The 24,475-nt window shown below is 38.5% G+C and overlaps 1 protein-coding gene across 1 annotated transcript in view; it reads left to right on the top strand.

The window, feature by feature from the left end:
- Window positions 1-24,475, top strand: part of LOC111224438 (cell adhesion molecule 2-like) — a 145,753-nt gene that overhangs the window by 95,352 nt on the left and 25,926 nt on the right. The window contains exons 2-3 of the mRNA XM_022748922.1: window positions 7,220-7,246; window positions 22,557-22,706. Of these exons, the coding sequence (XP_022604643.1) occupies window positions 7,220-7,246; window positions 22,557-22,706 (177 nt within the window). The remainder of the gene's footprint in view (window positions 1-7,219; window positions 7,247-22,556; window positions 22,707-24,475) is intronic.

Raw genomic sequence — 24,475 nt, 5'->3', positions numbered from 1 at the left:
CCTACCTCAACAGTAAACTATTCGTCAAACACAGTTGTTTTGTCGACTTTGAAAATATAGAGTTCCTCGAATACTTCAAATAATTCAGTTTCAGTCTCTTTGGCCTAATATGCAATAAGCATCAATTTTTACCATCTAACCTCGACTCTGCCTACACACTTTGGAAGGATAAAAGTATAATATCATTCAGAGACCTGTTTTTGGATGGCACCTTGCCTGTGTCTGACCAGTAAATCTAACCTGCCTCGAAATAATTTTTTCCACTATCCCCAGGTTCACAGTTTTGTTAAGGATCATTGCACTACATTGCCTTACTTGCCACCTGAGGACTCGTCAAATATTGAATACCCAAAGGTGAAAAGGTAACACACGCACAGAACTTCAGGACAAAGCTGACTAATCTCAATTTCACTCAGGTGAAGGCCACTGATGAAGGCCACCAGGCCAAATGTTAGTATGTTTGTTGATATGACCTGAATAAATTGGTGAAATTGACATTGATCAACTTTGTCCTGAAGCTCTGCATGTGCTACCTTTTCACCTTTCAAAGATCTAACTATTATTTACTCATCAGATAGTTTACAGAAACCAGAAAACTTGACAGTGCTGAGATCTGAGCTACACAACTTCATTCTTAAATCTGACCGCCCTCCACTTGCCAAAATCAAACACGAGCAGGAGGATGACCTGGGACTCCAGTTTCAGCACCCCTGGTGGGAAAAGGGTAAAATACAGGTTAATTATTCCTCCTCTTGTGCCCACCTCAATCTTATACAATTTAAAGCAAAGCTAAACTAGCAAAATACTTTCTTGGCACTAGTGAGGTCTATAATAGATGTGCCTCTTTCATGTCTCATCTAGCCCATACCCTCTGGTCATGTTCAAAATTAACAGGATTTTAGGAAAACTTTTTCAAAATCATGTCCTAGGCACAGATATTGCACCCATTTCACTCATTGCCATTTTTGGAGTGCCCCTTAACTAACCTGAGTTTACTAAAAAGAAATTAAATGTACTGTCCTTTGCCTCTCTCATCACCCATAGATGCATCCGCCCACACTCAAAATCGCCTAAGCCTCCAGCAGAATGCTCCTGGCAGACTGATCTAATGTAATTCCTTAAACTGGAGAAAATCTAATTCTCTCTTAGAAGGGCGACTGAGAAATTTTACATGACATGGCAACCTACCCTCTCATATTTTGATAAAGTATCCACAGATCCCATTGCTTAGAAATGCACTTTCCCATCACTTTGTATGCAACCACTTCTGTAGTGGCGTCATGTTTTTGAATTCTTAGAAATGCTGAACATGTTTACCCATGTATGCTTGCTATGTATTATATATGCTGCAAAACACTAAATCATCTTGTAAAAAATGGACCAGCTGAGGGATGGGTGGATTTATTTTTGTTTTATTTCTGGCTTCCTTTATTCATCTGTATGTGTGCCGGTGTCTCAAATATAGAACTTGACATGTCAGATGCTGTCTAAATATGATGTAGAACAAATTTATAAGAAAAAAAAAGATTAGTTAATAACAAAAAATAATTATAAAAAATAAAATGTTATGTAGCCCTAAACCATTACACTAAAACAAAACCTGTTCCATTTAAAGAGAGAGCAGATTACTGATGTTATCTCACGAGATTTCTGGTTTTTGAAGCTCAACATTTCACTTACCTGCCAGTGCTGTTTAAGGGGCACTAACATGGACAGCTGCTCAGAACAGCTATTAAAACCGCCTTGTGCTTCCACTTGTGAATGTGTGTGTGTGTGAGTGTGAGCTGAATATGATGAAGTGCTTCCCTGTCAAAGGGTTACTTACAGCAGCGTTGTCCCAGGAGAGTTTGTTGTCTGACACTGGCAGAGGGAGAGCAGTGACCCCAGCGATGGCCAGCTGAGGGACAAAGGCCAGCTCTCACTGTGTTAGAGGACAAACCTCTCAGTGGTCGGTTAAACTAATCACCACGGGGACCGGCGGCTATAGCTTCGTTACAGGCCTGCATCGCCACTTCAGAAATGCGTCTGACAGATAAATGAATGGACTTCATTCTGTCATACTTTGAGACTAACACAATGCAAAATCTGCTAACAAGCAGGCTGACTGCTCCAAATTCATGCCTCTGGTGGCCAAACTGGCCAAAGTCCCATCTTTCTGCCTCGTTGTGCTTCTCTTTTTCTTATTGTTTTCTTATCTCATTGTCATTGACATTCTATCATCCATTTTATTGTTTTGTTCCATCGCATATTGCACTTATCCGTCGAGTGTGGGATCGCTGTTTATCCTGCACATTGTTTCGTCCGTTCCTTTTTTCTCTCAAGGTGTTCTCCTTGTGTTCACTGAGGTTGTTAGGTAAAGCTAGGTAAGCTATTGTTCCCTGTGCTTTGTTTTGTTTGTATTGGGTTGTATAAGGCTTTGGATTGTCTTCATTAATAAAAGATTATTGGAAATATGGTCTGTGATCTATGTGCAAATGTAAAAAATGTAATAAGTGATCCATGAATAGTCACCACTTGCGTATCTTTGAGTGTCTTACTCTGGAAGGTTTCTGAATTATTTTATCTTGAAAGCAAGCTCTTGTTTTTTCAGAGCCAGCATTATATTGCCATTTTACTACTAGGGTGATGAAGGCAAGTGTTTTTAAATCTCAATGAGAAGGCAGTGAAAAAGGATTGTTAAAATAAAAAAGTAGTTTTGTGGAATATAATATTCATACAAACTTAAGTAATACGACTACACTTATCTTTTTTTATATTTAGTTATGAATCATCTGATGAGGATTTATTTCGCATTAGCACTAGTTCACTAAACATCCTACAGTGTACCTACAAAAACTCTGTAGGAGGTTTTCAGTAATGAGCAGTGTTCAGCAGTGTTAATTAGCAACTGCTCTCCACATGTTGCCTGTCCAAGCTAAAATAACTGAATGAATGTCATTGACTTTACCCTTGCACTGCCGCAGAGTCACTAATGGTTACTAATGTTTATAATGGTCAGATCTGAGAAATGTTTGGTTTAATATAATCATGAATCAAAATGATGATTCTGCTCCAAAGTCATTACACATGAATGTTACTGGTTTCTGTGAGTCACATGGTCATTGCAACTAAGTAGATACATGCACATTGCATTTTGTTTAGCATATGAAAACCATAGATTTTTTTTTATTATTACAAGAAAATCTGCAACTAATTCATATCATGCAGCTCCATGAACAGAACCAGGCAGGTGTTTGCACTATTTCTACATACTGTAGTGTTGGATTTAATAAATGCACTCATGCATTTCACCATGCGATAAATGTGTTAAACACATTGACATTCTTACAGAAATGTGTGTTGTTACGTGCTCTGCCATTGATTTTCAGTGAAAGTCCTCTAAGGAATGTCAAAGCGTTATACTTTTCAGATAGAATATATTGATATGCTTGCCATGTGCTTGCAAACATTTCCAGTTCACAGCAAGGAGAATCTTATCATGGTGTCTGACTCTGTCAACACTATTAAATTTGGAGAGAGTCAGAGATTAATAACTTCCACATAAGGAGAAAATAGGAAGAGGCGCGGGCTTGGGAGCTTACAGAAAGATTAATGAGTGTCAAAAACAATGAATTTTCCATTAGATAGGAGAATGGCATATGTTACTGGTACGGTCCTCACAGTCCCCTCATCAGATAGGAGTTTGTTCAAGGATCACCAAGAAATGACCTATTTTATAGATAAACATTTTGTCCTTTCTGCAGACTTCAGATTAACACTGACCCATTTTAAGTCAGAAATAGTACCTATTTTTCCTGAAGGTTTAATTTCACCCACAGCTATGGGTATTGTCATGAGCAAAATGATCACTGTTTTTATTGAACGTTTGGGCTGGCTGTAAAAGAAATGCAAAGACATGTGTTATGTGGTTATGTACAAAATTGTCCTTGTGGAGGTTGTTTTCAGAGGAAAAAAATGCAGATTGTAGGACAATCTTTAGCCTCAGTACACACGGAGCCATGCCTCTCAAATAGCCTTCTCTGCAAACATGTCATTATTGTTATGATGGATGCCCAGCAGTTTTCAAATATCAGCAATGGAGAGACATGAATGCAGCATTTAACTATGTTGAATACGGATGCAACTTTGAGCAGCAGAAGGATGGTAAGAAGCCAAAAATTATCTTTGACAACAACAGAAATAAATGAGGTGTGCATAGTGTGAACAATGTCACCGGCACCTCCAGCTGGAAGGAAACAGCGGGCCTGTTAGCTGTTAGACATTTCCCATTATAGACAGGATGTGTCGGCACACAATGCATTTGTAGACCAGAGGTGGAAAAGAGGTAAATACTACAAGAGGAGCTTATTTCTCAAGGAGCTCAGAAGTGTTCTTGTCAGTCAGCCTCTGCGTCCCCCAAGAAGCGGCACATTGTGTGACCCCCAGTCAGTGCAGATTTGGTCAGGGCTTTTTAAGGAAAACCTCCAGTCGTGCTTCACCTACATCTCTGTCAGAGGCATCATTCATGGTGAACAGAAGAAATGCAAAATGTTACACCATTTATTCAATCAATGTGTAACATTGTAATTTACAGATGAATGGAAACATTTATCGAGTGGCCCATTTGCCAAATTATTCAAGCTTAAAAAAAACTGTTTATTTCAACAGTGCCCTCCCGCAGCAGAAATTACAATTTACAGGTGCATGGAAACACCAAAAAATCACTTAAATATATATCTGTATATGTTTGGTGAAAATAATCATTTATTTTTAGTTCTTAGTCATTCAGATCTACTCAATGCTGTACATGGCTCCATCAGTAGGAGTAGTAGTAGTTTCTCCAAGGTCTTGATTTTGCTTGAGCACAGTGCCCAAGTTATAACAAGAAATTTCTTTTTTCACTTCACAAAAAAGCTAACGGTAGCTGGTGTGGTAATGGTGGTAAGGGTATGTTTTGCATGCTCAGTATGCCATTTAGATGGTTAACCACAGCTCCTGCAATCTCATCAACATACCCAAAGAAATCAAATGTGAGCTGTAAATGAATAGAACCTCCCGCCTCCACTGATGGACTTTAAAAAGCAAGATCCCCACAGAAGGATCAGCGGTGAGTTTCCTTTCAGGGTTGTGTTTGTCATGCGATTTCCTGTTTTGCGGCTGTGTGCTGTGAGTCTGTGACATCTGAGCCAAATGTCCATGATGAATAACTTGCAACAGATTTCTCATGACGACAGCAGTGTTTTCATGATTTATTTTATTTTTTTATGTGTACAAAGCCTCAGATAAAAACTTGTCACCTTTGAGGTGAGTGGTTGCCTATTTGATCCTCCTCCTCCTCGTTGTTTAATGACCTGGGGAAATACACGTGAATGCTAGATTTTTTTTCTTTTTTTGATTGCTGTTTTTTTTTTTTTCTGTGATCCCACACTGTAAAATTGCTACCCTCCTCTGTTCGCTTTTGGGTGCACTTTAGGACTTATTCATATGCTATGGGATAAATCCAGTGCTGTGTCTTAATAGCTCAGAGTGGATGGATACTTGGATGTGTTCATGAAATTGACGCACTGAATATATTTTTCTCCCTCCTCCGGTCATTCCTTTACATTTTTAAGCCATAAAATTATTGCGTTGAGATGATAACTTGAAGTAAACAGCCAGACTATAATCTTCTATTCAGGTAAGCAGGTAAGCTGTTTCCTCATGTGAACAAAACAATAAAACCTCTCAGTGTACTCAGGCTTTTTTGACTCCGTTTTGCACATTAGAAAACCATTGGTCTATTCCTCTATGTCAGCAGTGCTTTTAGCTCCTCAGTCATGATGTAGTATGTTAGTTTGGAGGGTGGTAACATGTGTGGGACTGGGCCTGACACTCAGTGTTAATTTTGCTATTCATGCAATGAATCCTTTTCAAAAATCTGAATCTTACCGGCAAATCTAGTGTTAATCTGTTCTACTCTGAAAGCCATTGTCACAACGTTCTGTCCTCATTACACCTAACTAAGTGTCTCTACCTGTAGACAGCTAAGCACCTTCCCTTATGTAACCACTGGAGACAAACAAAGCGCCCATCCTTCGAGTGATGATGAAAGGAAATTGTTTACCAATCTGCTATATCACTCTGAGAACCGTGTAATTTTCACAGAAGGTGAAAGTTGAAAGTTATTGAGCAAGAGGTCTCGCCAGGCACTGTCACACAGATTAGCCCTAAAGGGGAAAAGATTTGCTCATTTTGTTGTGATGAACAATTTTACAGCACTTAATTGTTTGGATTATTTACAATATCCCATGATCCTTTAGCTATATGAAGCGTTACATTGTGATGTTATGAACCAGATTTAACATAATTACCCACTGACACAGTAATCCTATCCAAGCAAAGACTATACAAACTTGCAAATACAGAGACACATTGTTGGTCTTATTTTTTTATTATACATGATGATAAAACTTCATTCATCAGCTTCACCGTCTAACATAAATGGAAATGAGAGCAGACAGGTTTCGTCCACTGAAATTTAACCTGCGAAATTGTGTAGACACTGACTCGTCAGAGTAGGAAAGTCTTTGGTTTCAGGTTTAGTTTTTTACTGTGTGGACATGCAGTTTAGTTTGATTTGTAGCGCTAAACTTACCCTATGTTATTCTGCTGTTAACTGGGCTTTAATTAATCAGTTATCTATCATGTCTTGAAGTGAAATGTCACAACATGAGGGATAGCCTCATCGTGGTTAGTGAGGCTGGTGTTCCATTACCACAATAATTAAGTGCTGTTTAGTGGTGCCCCGGTCCTATAGGTTCACAATGAGTTATCATAACTGATGAGCATTTTTGACAATAGCAGTAAGGTTTGTCATTCAGGTCATATCAGATAGAAGAGTGAATATTATCATAACTGGTTTGTTGAGACTTTTGCACTAAACTGTGTATAAAAAATAGAATAGTATAAAGTACTATTCTATTCTGTGGACTACCAGCTACAAAGACATGGTTTTTAGATGTTAAAGAATTAATGATCTGACTAACTTGTTATATGGTTTAATTGAATAAAGCTGTGATGTTTGCATTCATGTTTTTCTTCTGTATTTGTAATGTGTATTGAGACTCCTCACATTCCCTCATTCACAACATTTAATCCTGTCACCATGGATAGAGCAAATAATAATCATGCTATCAGTGTTACTCCTTCATGCTACCTATCTAACCTGCTGTTGTCTTGCTTTACCCCCTCATGCTTTCAGTGGCTGGGACAAAAAGCAAAGCGAAAGGTGAGTTATTGCCTCCATTTTCTTGCTGCATGATTTATGTTGCACACAGTTCCCAATAAACAATGTTTGGATCGCCCTTTTATCTCCCCCAAGAGCCCAGGAAACATTAACATACACAGCTTGTTGCAAAGCTTTCTGGGCATTTTTTTTAACCTTTATTTCCCCAGGAAAAGGTTTGCTGAACATGCTTGCTCTTTCTCAGCTACAACCTGCTTCACATATGTATAGATTCACATGTTCACACCAGGGAACTGCCCGCCTCACCCAGTCATGCTTTTCCTGTATTTGGCCACTGTGCAGCTCCACTGGAGCAGCTGGGGGATTGTTCCTGGTTCAAGGACAACTCAGTGGTAGATGAGGGAGGAGAAGAGTGTTTCTCATTTGCTTTCTCTACCCAGATTTTCCCAGACATGCTGTGTGCTCAAACTGGAGACCTTCTTTTCATTCTCTTTATTTTCCTGCTGCCTTTCAGTAGTTAATGCTTTGTCCTGATATTTGTTGGTGTAGGTATTCACTTCATTGCCACAGATTCTGATCTAGTATCTAATAAATTGTCATTTTCAAATTTGTTATGTACTGAGCTGAAAAAGCCAGCACAGAGGGTGTTTTTTTTTCTTGATGCTCAACCACAAATGACTTGTACCTTTGAGGGGGGGGGGGTCCTGTTTCAGAGTATTTGATCATTTACAGACCATTTTTTCTTTTATATTGGTATACATTTTCTGTTATTGCTCATGTTCTTGTTGGCTGATGCTATTCTAGCATCTGAACATCAATACCCCAGTGTCCTAGTGGCTCTGCCTGTATGTTTATTGATGCCACTGTTAGTGCTGTTACTGAGGGATCCTCTAAAAATTTTATATGCTAGTTGTTCTGGCTTGTTTGCTTTGAGCACACAGTTGACCAATTTGAAATTTGAGCAACCCACTTATGTTCTTCACGTGTTGTACAATGAAATGAAATCTAGTTTCCTAATGTGCCTTCAACTTCATATACTCAAGTTTTATTTGGATTTTTTGTTTGTTTGGTTGTCTAGGTTTTTTTTTTTTTGTTTCTTTTGTATTTTTTGGACTTAAACCAACACCACTGATTAATGTTGTTAATGTTCATGAATGAACGCTGAGGGTTTTTCTTCTTTTTTTTTCTCCTTTTTGAAAATGCAGTGTTTTCTAATTACAGAAGTAATTAGGGGGTTAGTTTTTAATTAACAGAAGATACACATTCAGCATCCCTATACCTCTGGAATCTAGTTCAACAATTTTAAACAGCACTTTCAGGACTCTAATTACAGTTAATAACTTTTATTAATAACAATGAAGATAATGAATATAACCATATGTATCAGTCTAAAATATTGATGAAAGGATTTTGTCCATTTCCCTATTGCATGTAAATAATTGCCATGAAACCTGTGGAGAAACTGTTACAAAAAAAATATAAGACCTAGAAGCCAGAATGGAGGATCATCATGGCAGTTGTCATTATAATGCAAAACATGCCTCTGGATTTATTTACCGAGACCTCACAAAGAGATTTATTTGCTCTCTGAGGACTCACCTGAGTGTATGAAGCAGTGCTTTGACTAGTACTAATGCAGAGAAAAGGAGAATCGTTTATTACAGTGTAGACACAGTACATTGAGGGTAAACAGCTTCATGAGAAAAAATTTTTGTTTCCATCCAGAACAAAACAAAAAAAGTTGGACGTAGCAAGAAAACTTATAAAAGTGAATCTGGGGAAAAGAAAATGGGAGAAAAAGCAGCAACTCTACTGCAAGCGAACCGTATGTCAGAGGTGAAAGATGAAGCTCAAGCAACAGAGGTTGTTTTCACAATTGTGTTATGTAACCATTATGAAGGGCATATTCAGGCAGCTTGAATGTGAATTTAACGGCATTTCATATAAAGTGTTTCTGACAGAGGTCGTATTACATTGAAAGTGGACACGGCGAGGATTCTCAGTGTGACAAGGCTCCACTGAACATCTAATAGAACAACATATTCCTGATCATATTATTCAGTGGGCTTTGTGGAAATGGAAGATGAATGCATATATCCAACCCTGTCCCTTAAAAATGACATTTCTATACAAATAAACTGCAACAGCACATGCGTTTTATAGGAGACTTAATCCCTAGCTGGATTAATGTTCAGAGACGATGTATTTTTCGAATGACTGAATGAAGCACTACATTTATTAACAGCAGTGGAGTCGTGAGCAGATGGTTGGGATAGATGGTAGGGACACAAATCCCGCAACTGTCACACCAGAGACCGGGTTTGCATCCATAGTCCTATCTGTGGTGAGGTTTAGGCAACAAAATCACTTTGGTTAAGGTTAGAGAAAGAGTGTGTTTCGGGTTAAATGAACACCTTGTGTCTGAAGTCGCTGTCAATACGTTTATAGAACACATAATCCAGTGTTGCAGTTTAGTTTTATAGAAATGTCGTGTTAAGACAGGGTTTATTTATCGCACAGAGCAGTGTAAGTAATGTTGAAGGAGCATGTGATAACTATTCTCATTCATTCCCACCATATGGCTCCTAAACTTTTTAAAGGAAATCCATACTCAAGGTTATTGAGAGGATTTACCACATGATTCACAATCAGCTGTGTATTCCGCTAAATTCTCATTAATTAAAGTGTTTATCAGTCTGTTAGCAGTCCTCTAGAGTTGGCTTGAACACTCTTAGGAGCATTTTTTTAGTTTTTGTTGTCCCAGTGTCAGCGTTTGTTTGTCACTTTGTAGACATTGGACAACTAATATGCCGCCAGTTTATCAGTTTTATTTCTCAGTGTGTAGCAGAAAGCTTACAAGCATCAGGATCTGACAAAAACACATAATCCCTAAATTCATTTGAGGCACATCACATGTACAGTCTTGTAAGTAACACCAGTTGAAAGTGTAATTTCCTGTTTTACCTGGAGACAGTACAGTATTTCTGACCCACTTTCTGAAGCTGATGTATTGCCACTTTCCACTTTCCCTTTTTTTCCCTGCACAGCTGAAAAAAACACTGCTAAGAGTTTCCCCCAGTAGGGATATTTATTGCCAGTTCTGAGGATTGTCCACCCCCTACCTTTCCCCTGCCTCCCCCACTGTGGCAAATCACAGGGGAGGACGGCACTCAGTACCACCTCTGAGATGAGGGAGGTTCACTTTTGCTCAGGTGCTACTCAGTAACAGGCACCAAATGTCCTTTTTGATGGAGGATAAATCTGACAGACAGCTCACTCTGTCTTGGTTATTTCCTTTGTAACAGGCTTCATCGGCCTCTGTAACAACTCAATCAACTGACTGCATCAGTTAAGATCACACTATCAGTGCCGAGCGTGAATACAATACAGGGCTGATACACAGTTGTCGTGTGGTGGTGGGTCATCGAAACATGTGCATTGTGTCTGTCTGATCTGCTGTGAACTGCTCTTGTTTACAGCTGATGGAAGCATTACAGAAACCCACTACAATCCCAGTGCAGATAAAGGATGCATACAGTGGAATATGTCTCGATAATGTTCCACACGAACACATTTAATGCTAGAAAGATTCATATTTGATTTTGCAAAGAACACCCAGGAGCCATTTGCAACAGGAATTAAAACAGCATCTGAGATAGAAACTGCAGCCAGATTGCATCTGAATCTATTTTTGTTTATGAGTGATCTGGACATATATTGTGTCCTCTATCCTCTTTGCATTTCTACTTTATTGCTAGATGCAAATGGGGTGTGAAAGAGAGTGACATGGAGTACATTACTAATCTGGGCAAAAGTAATCACAGCCTTTCTTTTACCATAATTACATATGGATTTTCTATGACTGAATGAATTGCATATTTAAAGGGCTGCATGGAAAGATTTTAAATGTTCCCTGTTGATTTTAAATTGTGAAATTATCTAAAGCTGACTGTGTTCAAAGCGGCAGGTGAACAGTTTTCAAACATGCATCACGTTGGACAGGTAATTTACAGATTAGCTTCAGTTAATGGATCAGATCTAGATTTAGCGTAATTAGTTGCTGCCCTTAAATAGTCGCTTAAATCTCCCCAATCAACGAGGTTGATAGCGCTTAAAATGGCACCATTTATTGAGGGCCTCAGATCAGCAGGTTTGCCACAAACATAAGAGGCTTTTCTGCTGATGTCGAACCAATAGGGTTTAAATTACACTGTCAGTGTAAATGATTGTTTTTGGTGACAGATATGACCTTTCAGTCATTACAGAAATAAATGACATGAAATATGTTTTTGCCCACGTTTTCCTCTTAAGACTCTTCAGAAAAGGTCAGTCTAGGTGAAAACAATCAGATACGATGGGGGCGCCTCAGGGACCAATTGATAAAAGCAGTCTGTCTTGTCTAGTCCCATAATCATTCACTTTCGAAGCATTTCCTTTATCAACACTTACAGTTGAAAGTACTTAATGATTAAGTGAGAAAGCATTTTATATTCAGATGTTATTCAAACGATAGATGTGGTCAGATTCATCATGTTGTTTGCATCACCTCTCTGTAGTCTCCCTTTAAATGTCCCCATATGCATAGTTATGATTTACATTTTGTTCTTAGCTATTTCATATTTTAGTTGAAACCTGTGGATTTGCATTGTGCTAATTTAATCTGAGGGTCTTTGCGTCTTCATCTGTTGTTCTGTTAAGATATAGGGACATTTTTTTTTCACATACCTTCTTCACTTCCTCTACTCGCACAAGCTTTATATGTTCTATCATATGCTCCGAATGTATTAACAATTAGTACCAGCCACTAATAAAGCTGTTGCAATCTCAAGACTATTTAAATCGCAGCAGAGGGGTTACACATTTGCATGTGTTAGTGTTCAATCTAAAACTGGCACTAGCTACAAGTTAGCTGGTGAAAGCTACAAGAATTTTCAGAGGTGGTCTTATTTGGACTCCAGCGAATGGAACATGTTGTTTACATGTTGTGCTTCAAAAAGTGTAGGTGCCTTCCAGTTTCGTACAGTAGGGAATATTCATGTGCTGAAAAAATTCAGTTTTGCTATCTGTTACTAACCATCAGATAAGCTGGAGGCAAAGCTGCCATTAATAGCAGAAGCTTTTCTTGTTTTGAAAATGTCACATATACTATTATATAGTCGTTATTATTACCATGATTATATTATCACATTAAAATATGATGAAAATTAAACACTGTTTTTTATGTTGTGCTTCAGGCTCAGAATGGACATATTGTAATGGATTAGTAGAGTACATATGGTTTACTTTAGTATATTTCTTAAGTGTGAGCTTTAAATGTTTTAGAAGGCAGGGTTCCTCATGTAATCATTTTTCAGCAGTCCTCCACAGGAAGGTCAGCATTAATCTAATCCACTTCACTCCCTTTGAGGGAGGGGTGTTGTTAGTTTTGGCAGGAAGACCACATAAATGCTATACTAAGCTATAATATCAATTCTGCTGTGGAGAATCATGTGACAGGCAGCCATTATCTGGGCAGCCTGAGACAGACACTCTCAGGCCTGATTATGGGTCTCTCTGAGCTGCCGCATCAAGTTTGAGTTTGAAAACTCCTCAGCACTCAAAAAAAAAAAAAAATATCAAGCTCAACATTTAAGATGTAGGTATTTTAGTTGCATATAAGATTTCCATCAATTTAATATAAACAAACTAGTATAGTACTAATGTGATCTGAATACACAATAACCAGGTTTATATGACATAAACCTGGTTATTAAGCATTTTAAACATTTTTTACTTGTTTCATTGAAATCCAAACAAATTAGAATTATTTGACTGACAAATATGCTTCACATTAAGTTTATTAGTTTATGTTAAAATTGCATCTGAAATATTAGTAGTAGTATTATTGTTTCAGTGAGTTTTGATTGATTTTTGATTCAATTTTTATTTGTTACCTTGGAGATGTGCAGATTATCTTTACTTTATGAATCAGCCGGGTCTCTAGAGGGTGCACATGTTATTTTAGATGCTAACATAAAGCTGCAAAAAGACATTCCTCTAAGCAGTCTTTAAAATAGTATAAACTGACACTGTTACTCTTGAGTATAGTCAGGCTCTGTGGTACCATGATGTCTGACAATACCTCATTAATGATGCCGAATTAAAGTGTAGGCCTCAGGGGATCTAAGATGCCTTTATTTTTTAATTCCATGTCAGTGAGTAATTGTGAAGTTCACAAGAAGAAAAGAATGCTGTAGAGAAAAATACACCTACCAAGTTCATATCAAGTACTATACAGTATATTGACCTAATTTTTAAGTGAGCTAGTTATGTATAATGCCAACAGAATTCTATGAAGTGCTGGATTTATTTATTTCAGACCATAATGCACAAAAAACCCAGGAATAAAGCTACAAGGAGAAAAAAAATCAATAGATATATTTACAGTACTAACAACCTACAGTAACTAACATGCATTTACATGCAGCACATACTGTACAAAGGCAATATTGAAAATATGAAACATCCCCAGCAGCCTACTCCCATGCCAATAGATGAATAAATATCATACAATTACAAGAATATACTGTATTTAAACATGTTCAGAGCTGCCCTACTTGTTTAATCCAGAAGCATTTAAGTTAACAGAAACAGAAACATGAGCTCTTCAGTCCAAGGGGAAACTGAAACTGCTCCTGTGGCGAAAGAAAGGTATTTTTTTCAGTAAGGAGAATGGTGATATATTCAGAGTTGTGCTTTCATTATAGTAAACAATAATTAAAAATATATATATATATTTGTATAGGAACAAGTACATAGTATGAACTAATGCCACACACCACAGTGCTTGTGCCTACGCTAATTTGAAGTGCCTGTCCTTCAATGGGCCTTTTAAAATAGATAAAAACTCAACAATAAAATCTATACAGAAGAACACAGAACTCAAAACACACACAAAACAAAACAAGACACAAACAATTTACAAACAATGATACAATAAAAATACCAATAAAGCTACTACTGTATGAAACGCTCAATCAGATGATCCTTTATTGTGCTCTGAGAAATAAGAAAAAAAAATGAGAAGCTGCCAACTTTCACTTCATACCGCTGCTGTGAATTTGTCTGTGATGAGATTTAAACTCCTTCAAGTTGAAGCTGTTAACTGTGTAAAGCTGGATTTTCTTCAAAAAGAAAGAAATGTTTTGGGTATTTTGTGTAGTTTCTCCCCGTCCTCCCCCTTACCACCATGTATGCCGGTTAAACCCAGCACTCTTCCACTGCTGCTGCTCCCAAGTTGCCAAAGTAAAAAGGATTTTTATCACAGAGGCCAGTTTGACTGAAACAGATTTACTTGGATGTCATTACAATTTAAAAAAATACCATTGTTTGCCACAGTGTGAGCATATAAAAGATTAAAACATCCTGAAATGTGCTAGTGTGGTGGTTATAAGTAGACAACTGAGCATAACTTGGAACCATTTATGCACTGGCTTCCCAGGTTTGAATTTGTCCCACAAGTATTAGCAAGTACTTCAAAAATCTTGTTGCTAATGCAGTTACCACCATTGCTGTTACCACTACTGCTATCTGAAGTCAAAAAGTACCTACCAAACAAGCAATGAAAACAATTTCAACTAGAATTTGAAAAGGGCTTTTCCCTCAGAGGGGACTTTAGAAGTGATTTTAAAGGATGATACTGATTTAGCAGTCTGAGCTTGTCTGGCAGGACATTTCACAGTCTAGGTGTCCTGGCAGTGAAATCCAGTCATCTTTCATCTTGAGCCTGGACTTTGCAACTGCCAAGAGCCCTGCCTGTGGTGTTAAAGCTGCGTTCTGACTCATCAGGGGCCAAAAGGTCAGAGATGTAGCTGAGGGCAGGGCCTTGACAAGCCATGAAAGTTATCAATAAAATCTTGACATCAGTTTGAAAAAAAAAATAAAAAAAAATTAATGGTTGCCAAAATGGGTTTATTATGACTCCTTGACTTAGTCCCAGTCAACAGCCTTGCTAGCTATCATAATGTGGTTTGCTTGTAGGTTAAAACAGATAAAGAAATCATGACACTTAGAAGACAAGAAGATATAAAAACATGCCACCCTCTGAATTGGTAGAGCAATTTTATTCTGGCAGGGTTCCCAGAATAGAGAAAATCTTCACTGGACCACAATTATGCCACCCAACATTTAAACTCATATGAAAGGTTATTAGCAGCATGAAAAGAATTCAATTGAAATGACAGGAAACTCGGCTTTGTGAGTTGAACTATGAACTGTGTAGTCCACCATCTTAGCAGGGTGTTTAAAAAAAAAAAAAAAAACACCAATTGCAGCTGCCTACCACTAATGTAGTACTGGAGGGAAACGTCTGTATGACTGTAACATATGATGTAATGAGAGTAAAACAAGTCCCAAAATTAAACCTTGATGTACACCACATGTAAAGAAAGCTGTGAAGGAATCAGGGTCGCCATTAGAAAATTCCCAGAGGTGCCCACCTTTCATCTCTACCTGCTCTCACATGAAATGATCAAACATGTTATTTCCTTGATGTTCACTGAAGAGCACACATCTTTGCAGAATACCTCATTTGTTATCACCAAGAGTTGCTTTGAAAGGATTTTCTCCAGAGTCATTGAGCTAAAAAGCAACGAGTGTGTGGGCCTTTAGTTAGTATGGAAGGTTGAATCAAGGTCAGGCTTCTTCACAGGAGGCTAGACTATAGTGTAAGAGATGTGACACAGCCATTAGTTCCACAGTTATTTACAACAGAGAAAGCAGTTGGTTCTATAACCTATATGAACTCTAAAGAATTTAGTAGGTATAATGTCTAGTGCGCTCGCTGGTGGATATGTCAAATGTGATCAAATGTCTATTAGTTCTTGTGGAGAAAATAACGGAGTAGAGAGAGGACGAGTTATTCCAGCACAAGTAAAGGTAGCAGGAGTAACACTGACAATCCAACAGGATAAGAGCCACACTTTTACAAAACTTCACACTGAGTTAGAACACAGAGCTGTCTGTATTTGTCTCACATGGGAGACAGCAAGCTCTGGTATTTCTTGTTCTCTGCACCTTGGAATACACACCACAAGTGGCCTGAAGTTCTAATTAAATGGAATATTTATACACTGTGGATGGATGTTCAACTTCCCTCTCTCTCTCTCAACATGCTGGCAAATAGGCCACACAGTGTAGCGTTAGCCAATTAATTACAATTTTGTCAAGTCTCAGCAATTGCAGTGATTAATTATTATGTTCTCAAGAGTATATTGTCTGTTTAAATACCTTGTGAGTATTAATGCAAGACTTTTGATTTTCTCTTCCAAACTTTCAGTTTTCAGGTTTTCTTTTTTTTTTTTTTTTGTGGTGTTTTTTTTTTTGTGGTTGTTTGTTTTTGTTACATTTGACGTACTAGCTGTCTGGGATTCAAGGTACAATACAATCTCCTTACAAAAGACAAAAACATTGTGTAGTTGAAAGTAATTTGTATGTGTATGTAAATCATCAGCTTCTTTGTTTATGCAAAAGTACTTTAGAGACTAGGAAAGGAATACCTTGGCACGTGACATAAGTATTTATAAGAAGAAGAAACAATGAAACAAGAATGTAAGACTTTCATCCATTTATGTCTTAATTTTACCATTTAATTTTAGTGGCATAATTCAAATAACCTTCCTGACATTATTTCAATAGACATTGCCTAAATTGTCTCATCAGTTTATGCTTGGTTATGAAGAGATGAATAATGATGTGCGTTTTTGTGATACAGCAATTTAGTGAAATATCATGTGTAATAATTGAGTAGAATAATAATGACTTACAAGGACAGACACGTTTTATTATTTATTTATTATCAGCATTTCAGAAATTCAGCTTTCAATGTGGATACATATGTGATTTGGAGAGAGATGTTCTTAGAGGGCATTTTATCATTGGCAGGCACTATATGAAGTTGCCACTGCTCATTAACATGCACAGGGCAGCTCAGCACCTCCAACATCTCTATTTGCAAAGAAACCCTTGTAAAATCAAGCACCAGAGGTGAACTTGTGGTTTGATAAACTGCCTGGAATTCATTTCATATGAAAATTAATAATTGTTATTATTCTGTAATGAATGGAGGCATCGGTTATTTCTTGAACTATTTTCTGAGTTATTTGTTTTCTTTTTATCCTGCCTGCAGTTTACAGTTTATTCTGCAGCGGTGTGCTTGACTGCTCTCCAGCCATTCATCAAGGCGCTGCTTTCCATTATTTGGTGCAGTCAGCTGAAACTGAGAAAGGCTTTTGGGGTGGTATGGCTCATTCTTCCTCCGCTAACTCTCTGTTCTCTTCAACAGAGATGTTCCTTGAAATTTTCACCTTATGCCCTATATCAGTGGTCATTAGACAAGTCAGTGAAATTATATATGCAACACGCTTCTCTAATGATGGAGTTTTCAGACCTGGTTTCCCAGCATGCTGTGATTTTCATATCAAAACAGAACCAAAAGATTTCCACATCATCAATAATGATAAAGCACTCCATTAACATTCATCTGCTAACTCTCTTAATCCTCCCTTTAAGTGCCGTCATAAAGATTTCTATCTTCCTCATATTCACGTTTTCTAGATACCCACCCAAACCGCAAGACTCACAAAATCAATAACCTAAGTATCATATTCTTGGATTCTAATATTGTCAGACTCCGATTCCATCAGACTCCTGTCTGAGCTGCATTCTGATAACAGCATGAAGAGAGGCTGGTTGAGATGAAATGAAATAGTTTATCATTAATGCACACTCAACAGCTAGCCATTCTGAACATCTGTATTCATATTTATACACCACACCTGCTGCACAGAGCGGGTCCCTCGCTTGAATTTCTAGGGATGAAGAGTGGACATCTACATCCAGTCTGTGTTTTAGCAAACATCTGTTTCTGTGGTTCCCCTTTTAGAATCTAGTCATCAAATATTTGTGTTTAGAATAAAGATGCTATCCTCGCTCCCCATTTACATTTCTACCTCATTTCAGCCGTGCAGGTAAATATTTGATTCATGAGGCAGTGTCACTTGATTCTGTATGAAAGTTAATGTCACGGTGGAGAGATGTGTCAGCAGCATTCTGTGTGAAGCACAGCAAACAACTTGACTAATCTGGTGTGTGCTGACATTGTGACTGATGATCAGTGTGCTGGTGGCCCACCTGAATGTGGACCATAATCTCCCGGCTCAGAGTGATATTGCCAGTTTCTTTTTTTCTTTTTTTTCTTTTTTTTTTTCAAAAAAAATAAAAAAATAAAATAAAATAAAACAGCAGCTCTCAGATCCATGTGACTGTTTTCAAAATAAATAAATAAAAAACAGCAGCTCTCACATCCATGTGACTGTCATAAAAAATATTGTGAAAGGCTAGAGCACTGCCAAGGGACCAATTATAGCTTTAAGGGTTCGGCCCATAAGCAGGCTGGTGTTGGGAATGTTTTGATTAAAAGCACATACACACAAAAACAAAACAATAAAACGCTTGGGTTTTAATTGAATAAGTTCAATTATATTGTAAAAATTAGTTTGTTTTCAGTTCAGGGTTCATCATTTCATGTTTTTAATCTTAAACTCCTCTTCTGAGAACATGTAGGGAGGCTGGATTGGAAAGAGGGAGGATTGGAGAGAGAAACAGCAATGTGACTTATCACATATTGATTTTTTTCTTTTACTATAGCACTTCATGATATTCATGGAATAAAGGGGGAGAGTTGCCAGAATGAAAAAAGCAACAGCTAATGGTATTCATGTTTCAGAGGGTGCCAGCTACTTTCATCAAGATATCTCAGGTTAGTCAATCCTCACCTTACCTATTTGCTGTCATGGCACGCAGGTTGCATGCTGTCTACTGTAAATATGTGCAAGCTGTCAACCTGCTGCTGGCCTTGACTGAAAATAAGTAGCTCCCTCTCATTTACTATAATACATCGTTGCACTTGAAAAAGGATAGAGCAAGGGCCAGTATTGAAGTTCTTTAGCCTGTAGCGCTGATATGCTTTGTGTTTAAGGGATGGTCTGTCCTCCCCTAAGGCATATTGCAAAAGTGCAGGTTTATTCCTCATTTCATCACCGCACTTCACTGACTCGTCTTGGATCATCTGTGGAGCAGGCAACCTTCATACCTCTATTACTTCTCTCAGAACTGTTTGTTCCCTTTCACTGGGTTCGCTTTTATGGGAAAACACAGCCATGGCTCAACATGATCTACTCTAACTTGCCTTTACCTGGAAGCTTTTATTGTATCTTTCCTTTACCCAGAGTAGTGGAGTGTAATGTGTATAATAATCTTTTTCTATTCTGACATCTTAATTTTGGTTGTAGATAAATGAGGCAATCTTGGTGAAAATTGGTGCAGTTTAAGTTAGAAATGTTCAAATCTCAATATGCTGTGGCTTTTATTTAATTTGTTTTCAAATATTTGTTTTGTTTGCTGTTTTTTTTTTCTTTTTTCTATCATTTATGAAACATGTTGTATTGCATCTTAGCATTTTATAGCAGGTTATATTACAGCTCAGTTATAACAAGGTAATAATGGGGTGATACATCAACAATCGACTGCCCAATTCTTAACGAGCCGACACACACACAGGTGGTGTCACTTAATCTAATTAGACGTTGAAGCTTTATGAACCTTAGTATGTACCAAATGACCAAATGCACATTTTTTGGTCTTGTGTTAGCTCTGTCAGATCACCCGTTATGCCATGTTTTGGCTTGTTTCCCTCAGTTAAAAAATGAGAAAAAGAATGAAAAAGGTGCAACTCCTTTAACCTTAACAGGGACGACGAAACTAATGGGCCTTTTACACAGAAGCAGCAGTTTTGACTTGTCATGGCAGGAAAAGCACAGGTGATACTAATAACATTAAAAACGGCGCCGTTGTGTTCTAGTGTCCCAGTGAAACCATGACAGTGTGACAGTGAGCCAGCATGCACAATAGCAGAACCCAGAAAATGAAGCAGCTCGGTGTAATTCAGCCCTCATTGATTTTGTTATTTATACCTGTGTTCTTTCTACTGTGACAAAATGTGATAAATGCCTATAGGTGAAGACAGATGTCTATCAAACAATCTCAGCATGCTCACACAGTTTTTAGAAGAGGTTCAAACACAATGTGTGTGCATGGTCTTTAACCCATTATTGTCATATTATTACTCTGATTATTGCCCTCATGTTTTTGACCAACATAATCCCATTACAGACGCTTAACCAAAGTTGTACCAATATTAACTTTGTTTTTGGCAAGATATTGTCTGGTTGTTACAAAATATTTAACCCTCTTATTATTGAGATTTAAATTGCTTCCAAACATTTTTGTACTAATTAAATATACTGTGGAATATCCCTCCTTGTCACACATACCTGAACATATGCTTCTTTAAAGGGAGGACAGTGCACAGGGCCAGACAGCACAGTGGCGCGTCCTTGGAGCAGTTTGTGGTTCAGTGACTTTCTAGAATATTGTTTGGCATTGTACTGTTGAAGTAAAGCCAGCTGTCCTCCAATCACCATCTCAAAAAAAAAAAGAGAAAAAAAAAAAAAAAAGAAATACACCCTGTAGTTGGCACTGGGGATTATGTTTCCACAGAAAGGACAGCATTTGCCACACTCTAGACTGCTACAGAATGTCAAGACAGTGGAATTTCATGAATGTATTAGGTGAAGCCCAGTTAGCTGCAGTACACCCAAACCTGCACTCACACTTCTTTGAAAACAACGCCCACGACGTGACTGTACTTCTGATTATGTGCACAGCCTTTATTGGCCTCGCAGGTATAATTAAAAGAAATGTCAGCAACAGGTTTTTGCCAAAGCAATCCTACACCCCCCAACCTGAGGGATTGAGTGTTATATTCATTACTGTTTGGATTTGACTTTTTTTCCCATAGCATTTCTGTGAATAGTGAATAGCACTGGAGACAGACAGAAAAAAAGATACTGGAGAGATGGTGGGGTAGATGATGTGACAAAAAAGTTGAAACTTGCTGGAACTGACAAAAACACCCCCACATGGTACCCTACACACAATGCATCCACATCCATTTCCATTTTTTAATATAATGACATGCATAGCTGCTTTTGCTGGACTACCTGACACCCAGCCAACTGCATCTGAATTATTGTTATGATGGCATAATGAAATGGTGACGTATTTGCTGATGTGATATTGTGTGATTGGGTGCAGTGAGCAGATAAATAATGTGTGCTGTTTAAATCATTTTCCCATTTACTATTTTTAGTCAGCCTCACCGTCACCTCCAGTTGACAGTGGCCTCCATCAGGACAATCGAGGTCAAGGAAGGTCCACAGACCTTTGGCAGTCCCAGCCTCCTCTGCTCCCCCCATGTGAGGTGGACTAATGAGGCAGACAGCTGCTCCCTTAGCTGAAATGTCCCTGTGGTGAACTGTACCTGAGAGAGGCAGAGACAATGTCACCTTCATATTCAGGCGCATTACATGTAGAAACCAAAGCAGACCTGTGAAATCAAGAGAAAACATGCACAAAGATTAGCTTCTGTACAATGAAACGCGCACAGGCTAACACAGCACATTCAGCTTCACCCGTGAACTCAAGAGCTCTAACGCAGTTGTTGTTTACTGCTGTCATCCTTAAAGGGGCCAGTCTGGTCAGGCTTATATTAGCCTGTACATTGTCTTCTCATAATCCCCTGCGAAAGAGTATTGGTTTTAGACATCTGTTTCTGTAGCTTGGCAAAGTTCAATAAAACACGGGCAGGATAGAAATGCTTCTGCAATGTAATTAGGGGACTTTGCTGAGACGACAAGTACAAATGTGGAATAAGAAGGTAAAATCCAGCAAGGCTGGGTGATTAGGCCTCATTTGGATGTCTTCTGCACACTGTGACGAGCGGCTGTTTCAGGGCAAGGCAGTCGCTCGGATCGAAGGCCCACAGTGTCTAGGATTATGTGTCAATTTACCACCCAGCTGCAGCTCTAGACTCTACAGCAGAACATGACTACCTCTAATTAGGCCATGCTACCAATTAGGGCCCTGCAATAAGGCAGTGAGGAAGGCGCTCTGGGAGGGTAAAACCTACCATTGTTTCCACCGTAAAAAAAAAAAAAAAAAAAAAGACCCAGTGTTTTCTGGCTCCTGCAGCTGTCGAAGGCTGGAGTCCATGTCGACCGGACTCCCATTAAGCCATCTTTGGTTTACTGTGATGTAATGAAGACATTTCATGTAATTGATGAGAGAACATTAACTTTGAAAGGTGTCAGGTCTGAATGGTACATTCAATGAAAAGGCAGTACCAACCAGTCAAAAACAGCACTCTATTCATGTCACAGCCATGACCTTAAACTCTGTCTCATAATCCCCACAGGTAGCCAAGGTCAGTTCCCCATTACTCAGAATGTGACGGTGGTGGAGGGGGGCACAGCCAACATGACCTGTCGTGTGGATTACAATGATAACACTTCCCTCCAGTGGTCAAACCCTGCACAACAGACCCTGTTCTTTGGAGACAAGAAAGGTGAGTAATATACCCGGGGATAATGGCCGTAATGATAAAATGATGAGATATGATAAAGATGTCTGAGCCAGATTATATTACCACAGGAGTCGTCTTCATTAATTTTTCAAATTTGGAATCTACAAAATTGTCCCCGCCTGCCTGCCTGCGAGCACACAATTTTACCAAATGCAGGAAAAAAGACAGGATATGAGGGAAACGCATTAGCCGTAATGTCGAAGCAGACTTTTAATGAATTTATGTCTCCATTGATGTCCCAGGGCACAAACTAAACAGAAATAGACTGTTTTTGAATTGAACTTCTGTAATCATGCAACACTGACAGTGTTGTTTACAACACAGTAACGCCTGTGGATTGTGAGATGATTGGGCTTAATTAGCATTTTAGCTGCCCTACATTTGTATAGCTGTTTGGATGTCACTTTGAAAAGGAAGCGAACTGTTGCAACCTCGTGAAACAAGACCCGAGCCAGAATGAATTATAATGTGCTCTCACCAGCCAAATCCAATTTAAAGGTGACAAAAGTCTGGAGTTGATAAATTGGAATTGGGGTGAAAGGGAGTATAACAGTGGACTGGTCTTGTAAGGGTTGGGGGTGTTCATCTTTCAGTGTTTCTCACAGCATATTACCCATTTCATTTATGCTGTAGCTGCTAATACAATATCATTGGTTCGGTGATTGAAGATGAACTTTCCCTTTGAATAACAATTGATGGGAGAGAGAGACGCCAGAGTGAACGAGCAGAATGAGAGTCACAGTCTGGTTTGAAGAAATACTTTCTCCCTGGCAAGTGATTGGATTTAGTAATGAGGTCTAAGGTGTTTTATTAGATGAAATTACTTCCAAATACAATTAAACGAAAGTTAACTGAATCTTAAATAGATATTCTTGTGTAAATGGTGTGAATGTGCCCCAAGGATTAAAAATTCAAGCAAAAGTCATTGAGCCAAAACCAATCTTTTTATATAGTTATTTTTCTGTATTCTCTGGTGTACAATAGATGTAGCGTTTTAATATTTTATTTTGCACACCCAATTTTGAAAATCATCAGACTCTATGAGAAGAAAAATTCACCTTCACTTCTCTGTACTCTGAAAAGATGTAACACATGATAAATCATTTAACTCTTATCTTTTGATTGTTTCATTTGGTTAAAATGAAGCCAGTTAACTCTGTTTTCTTCACATTTCTCATCTCATGTTAATAAAAAGCAATAACCTGTATCCACCTGTAAATCTAAAGTGCTGCTGGTATAAGCATGTAAGGGGAGCTTGGAGAGCACAATATGCACGAGCCACTTTGCCCTTCTTAGGCAGCCATTTATATTGCATGACAGAATCCTTTTCCTGAGCAATACGGATGACAAAATGAATGTAGTCCACTCAGCAGAGGTTGCCAGGTCTAAGTGTGGGAACACTTCCTCTCCATCTCCTTTTAAACAGCCAAATGAAAAGCTTTATTGGCACAACTAATACGATGCCTGTGAGGCCATCAGGAGAAACGGGAGGCGTGGAGCAACATGAGCTTCATGCGAAGAAGAGGGTGGGACACCTGGGAAGAAATCTCTGCTGTGCCAAATCACCAGTTAATTGCTTGGCAGAGGGCTGCAACTGTCCTTCTTCTCCAGTTTGTTGTGCCGTCTTGTAGGAGCCAGTGAAAAATGTTAGATTCAACCTTATGCTACCTTTCAGTCCAACAACTAACTGCAGACTGGCTGAGCTTGAGGCAGGCTGTTCTCCCCCTTTGATGAACAGCTGGTCAGAGACT

The sequence above is a fragment of the Seriola dumerili genome, unplaced genomic scaffold, assembly GCF_002260705.1.
Source record: "Seriola dumerili isolate Sdu_G_001 unplaced genomic scaffold, Sdu_1.0 BDQW01000134.1, whole genome shotgun sequence".
Classification (NCBI taxonomy): Eukaryota; Metazoa; Chordata; class Actinopteri; order Carangiformes; family Carangidae; genus Seriola; species Seriola dumerili.
This window is presented reverse-complemented; position numbering and strand designations above follow the sequence as displayed.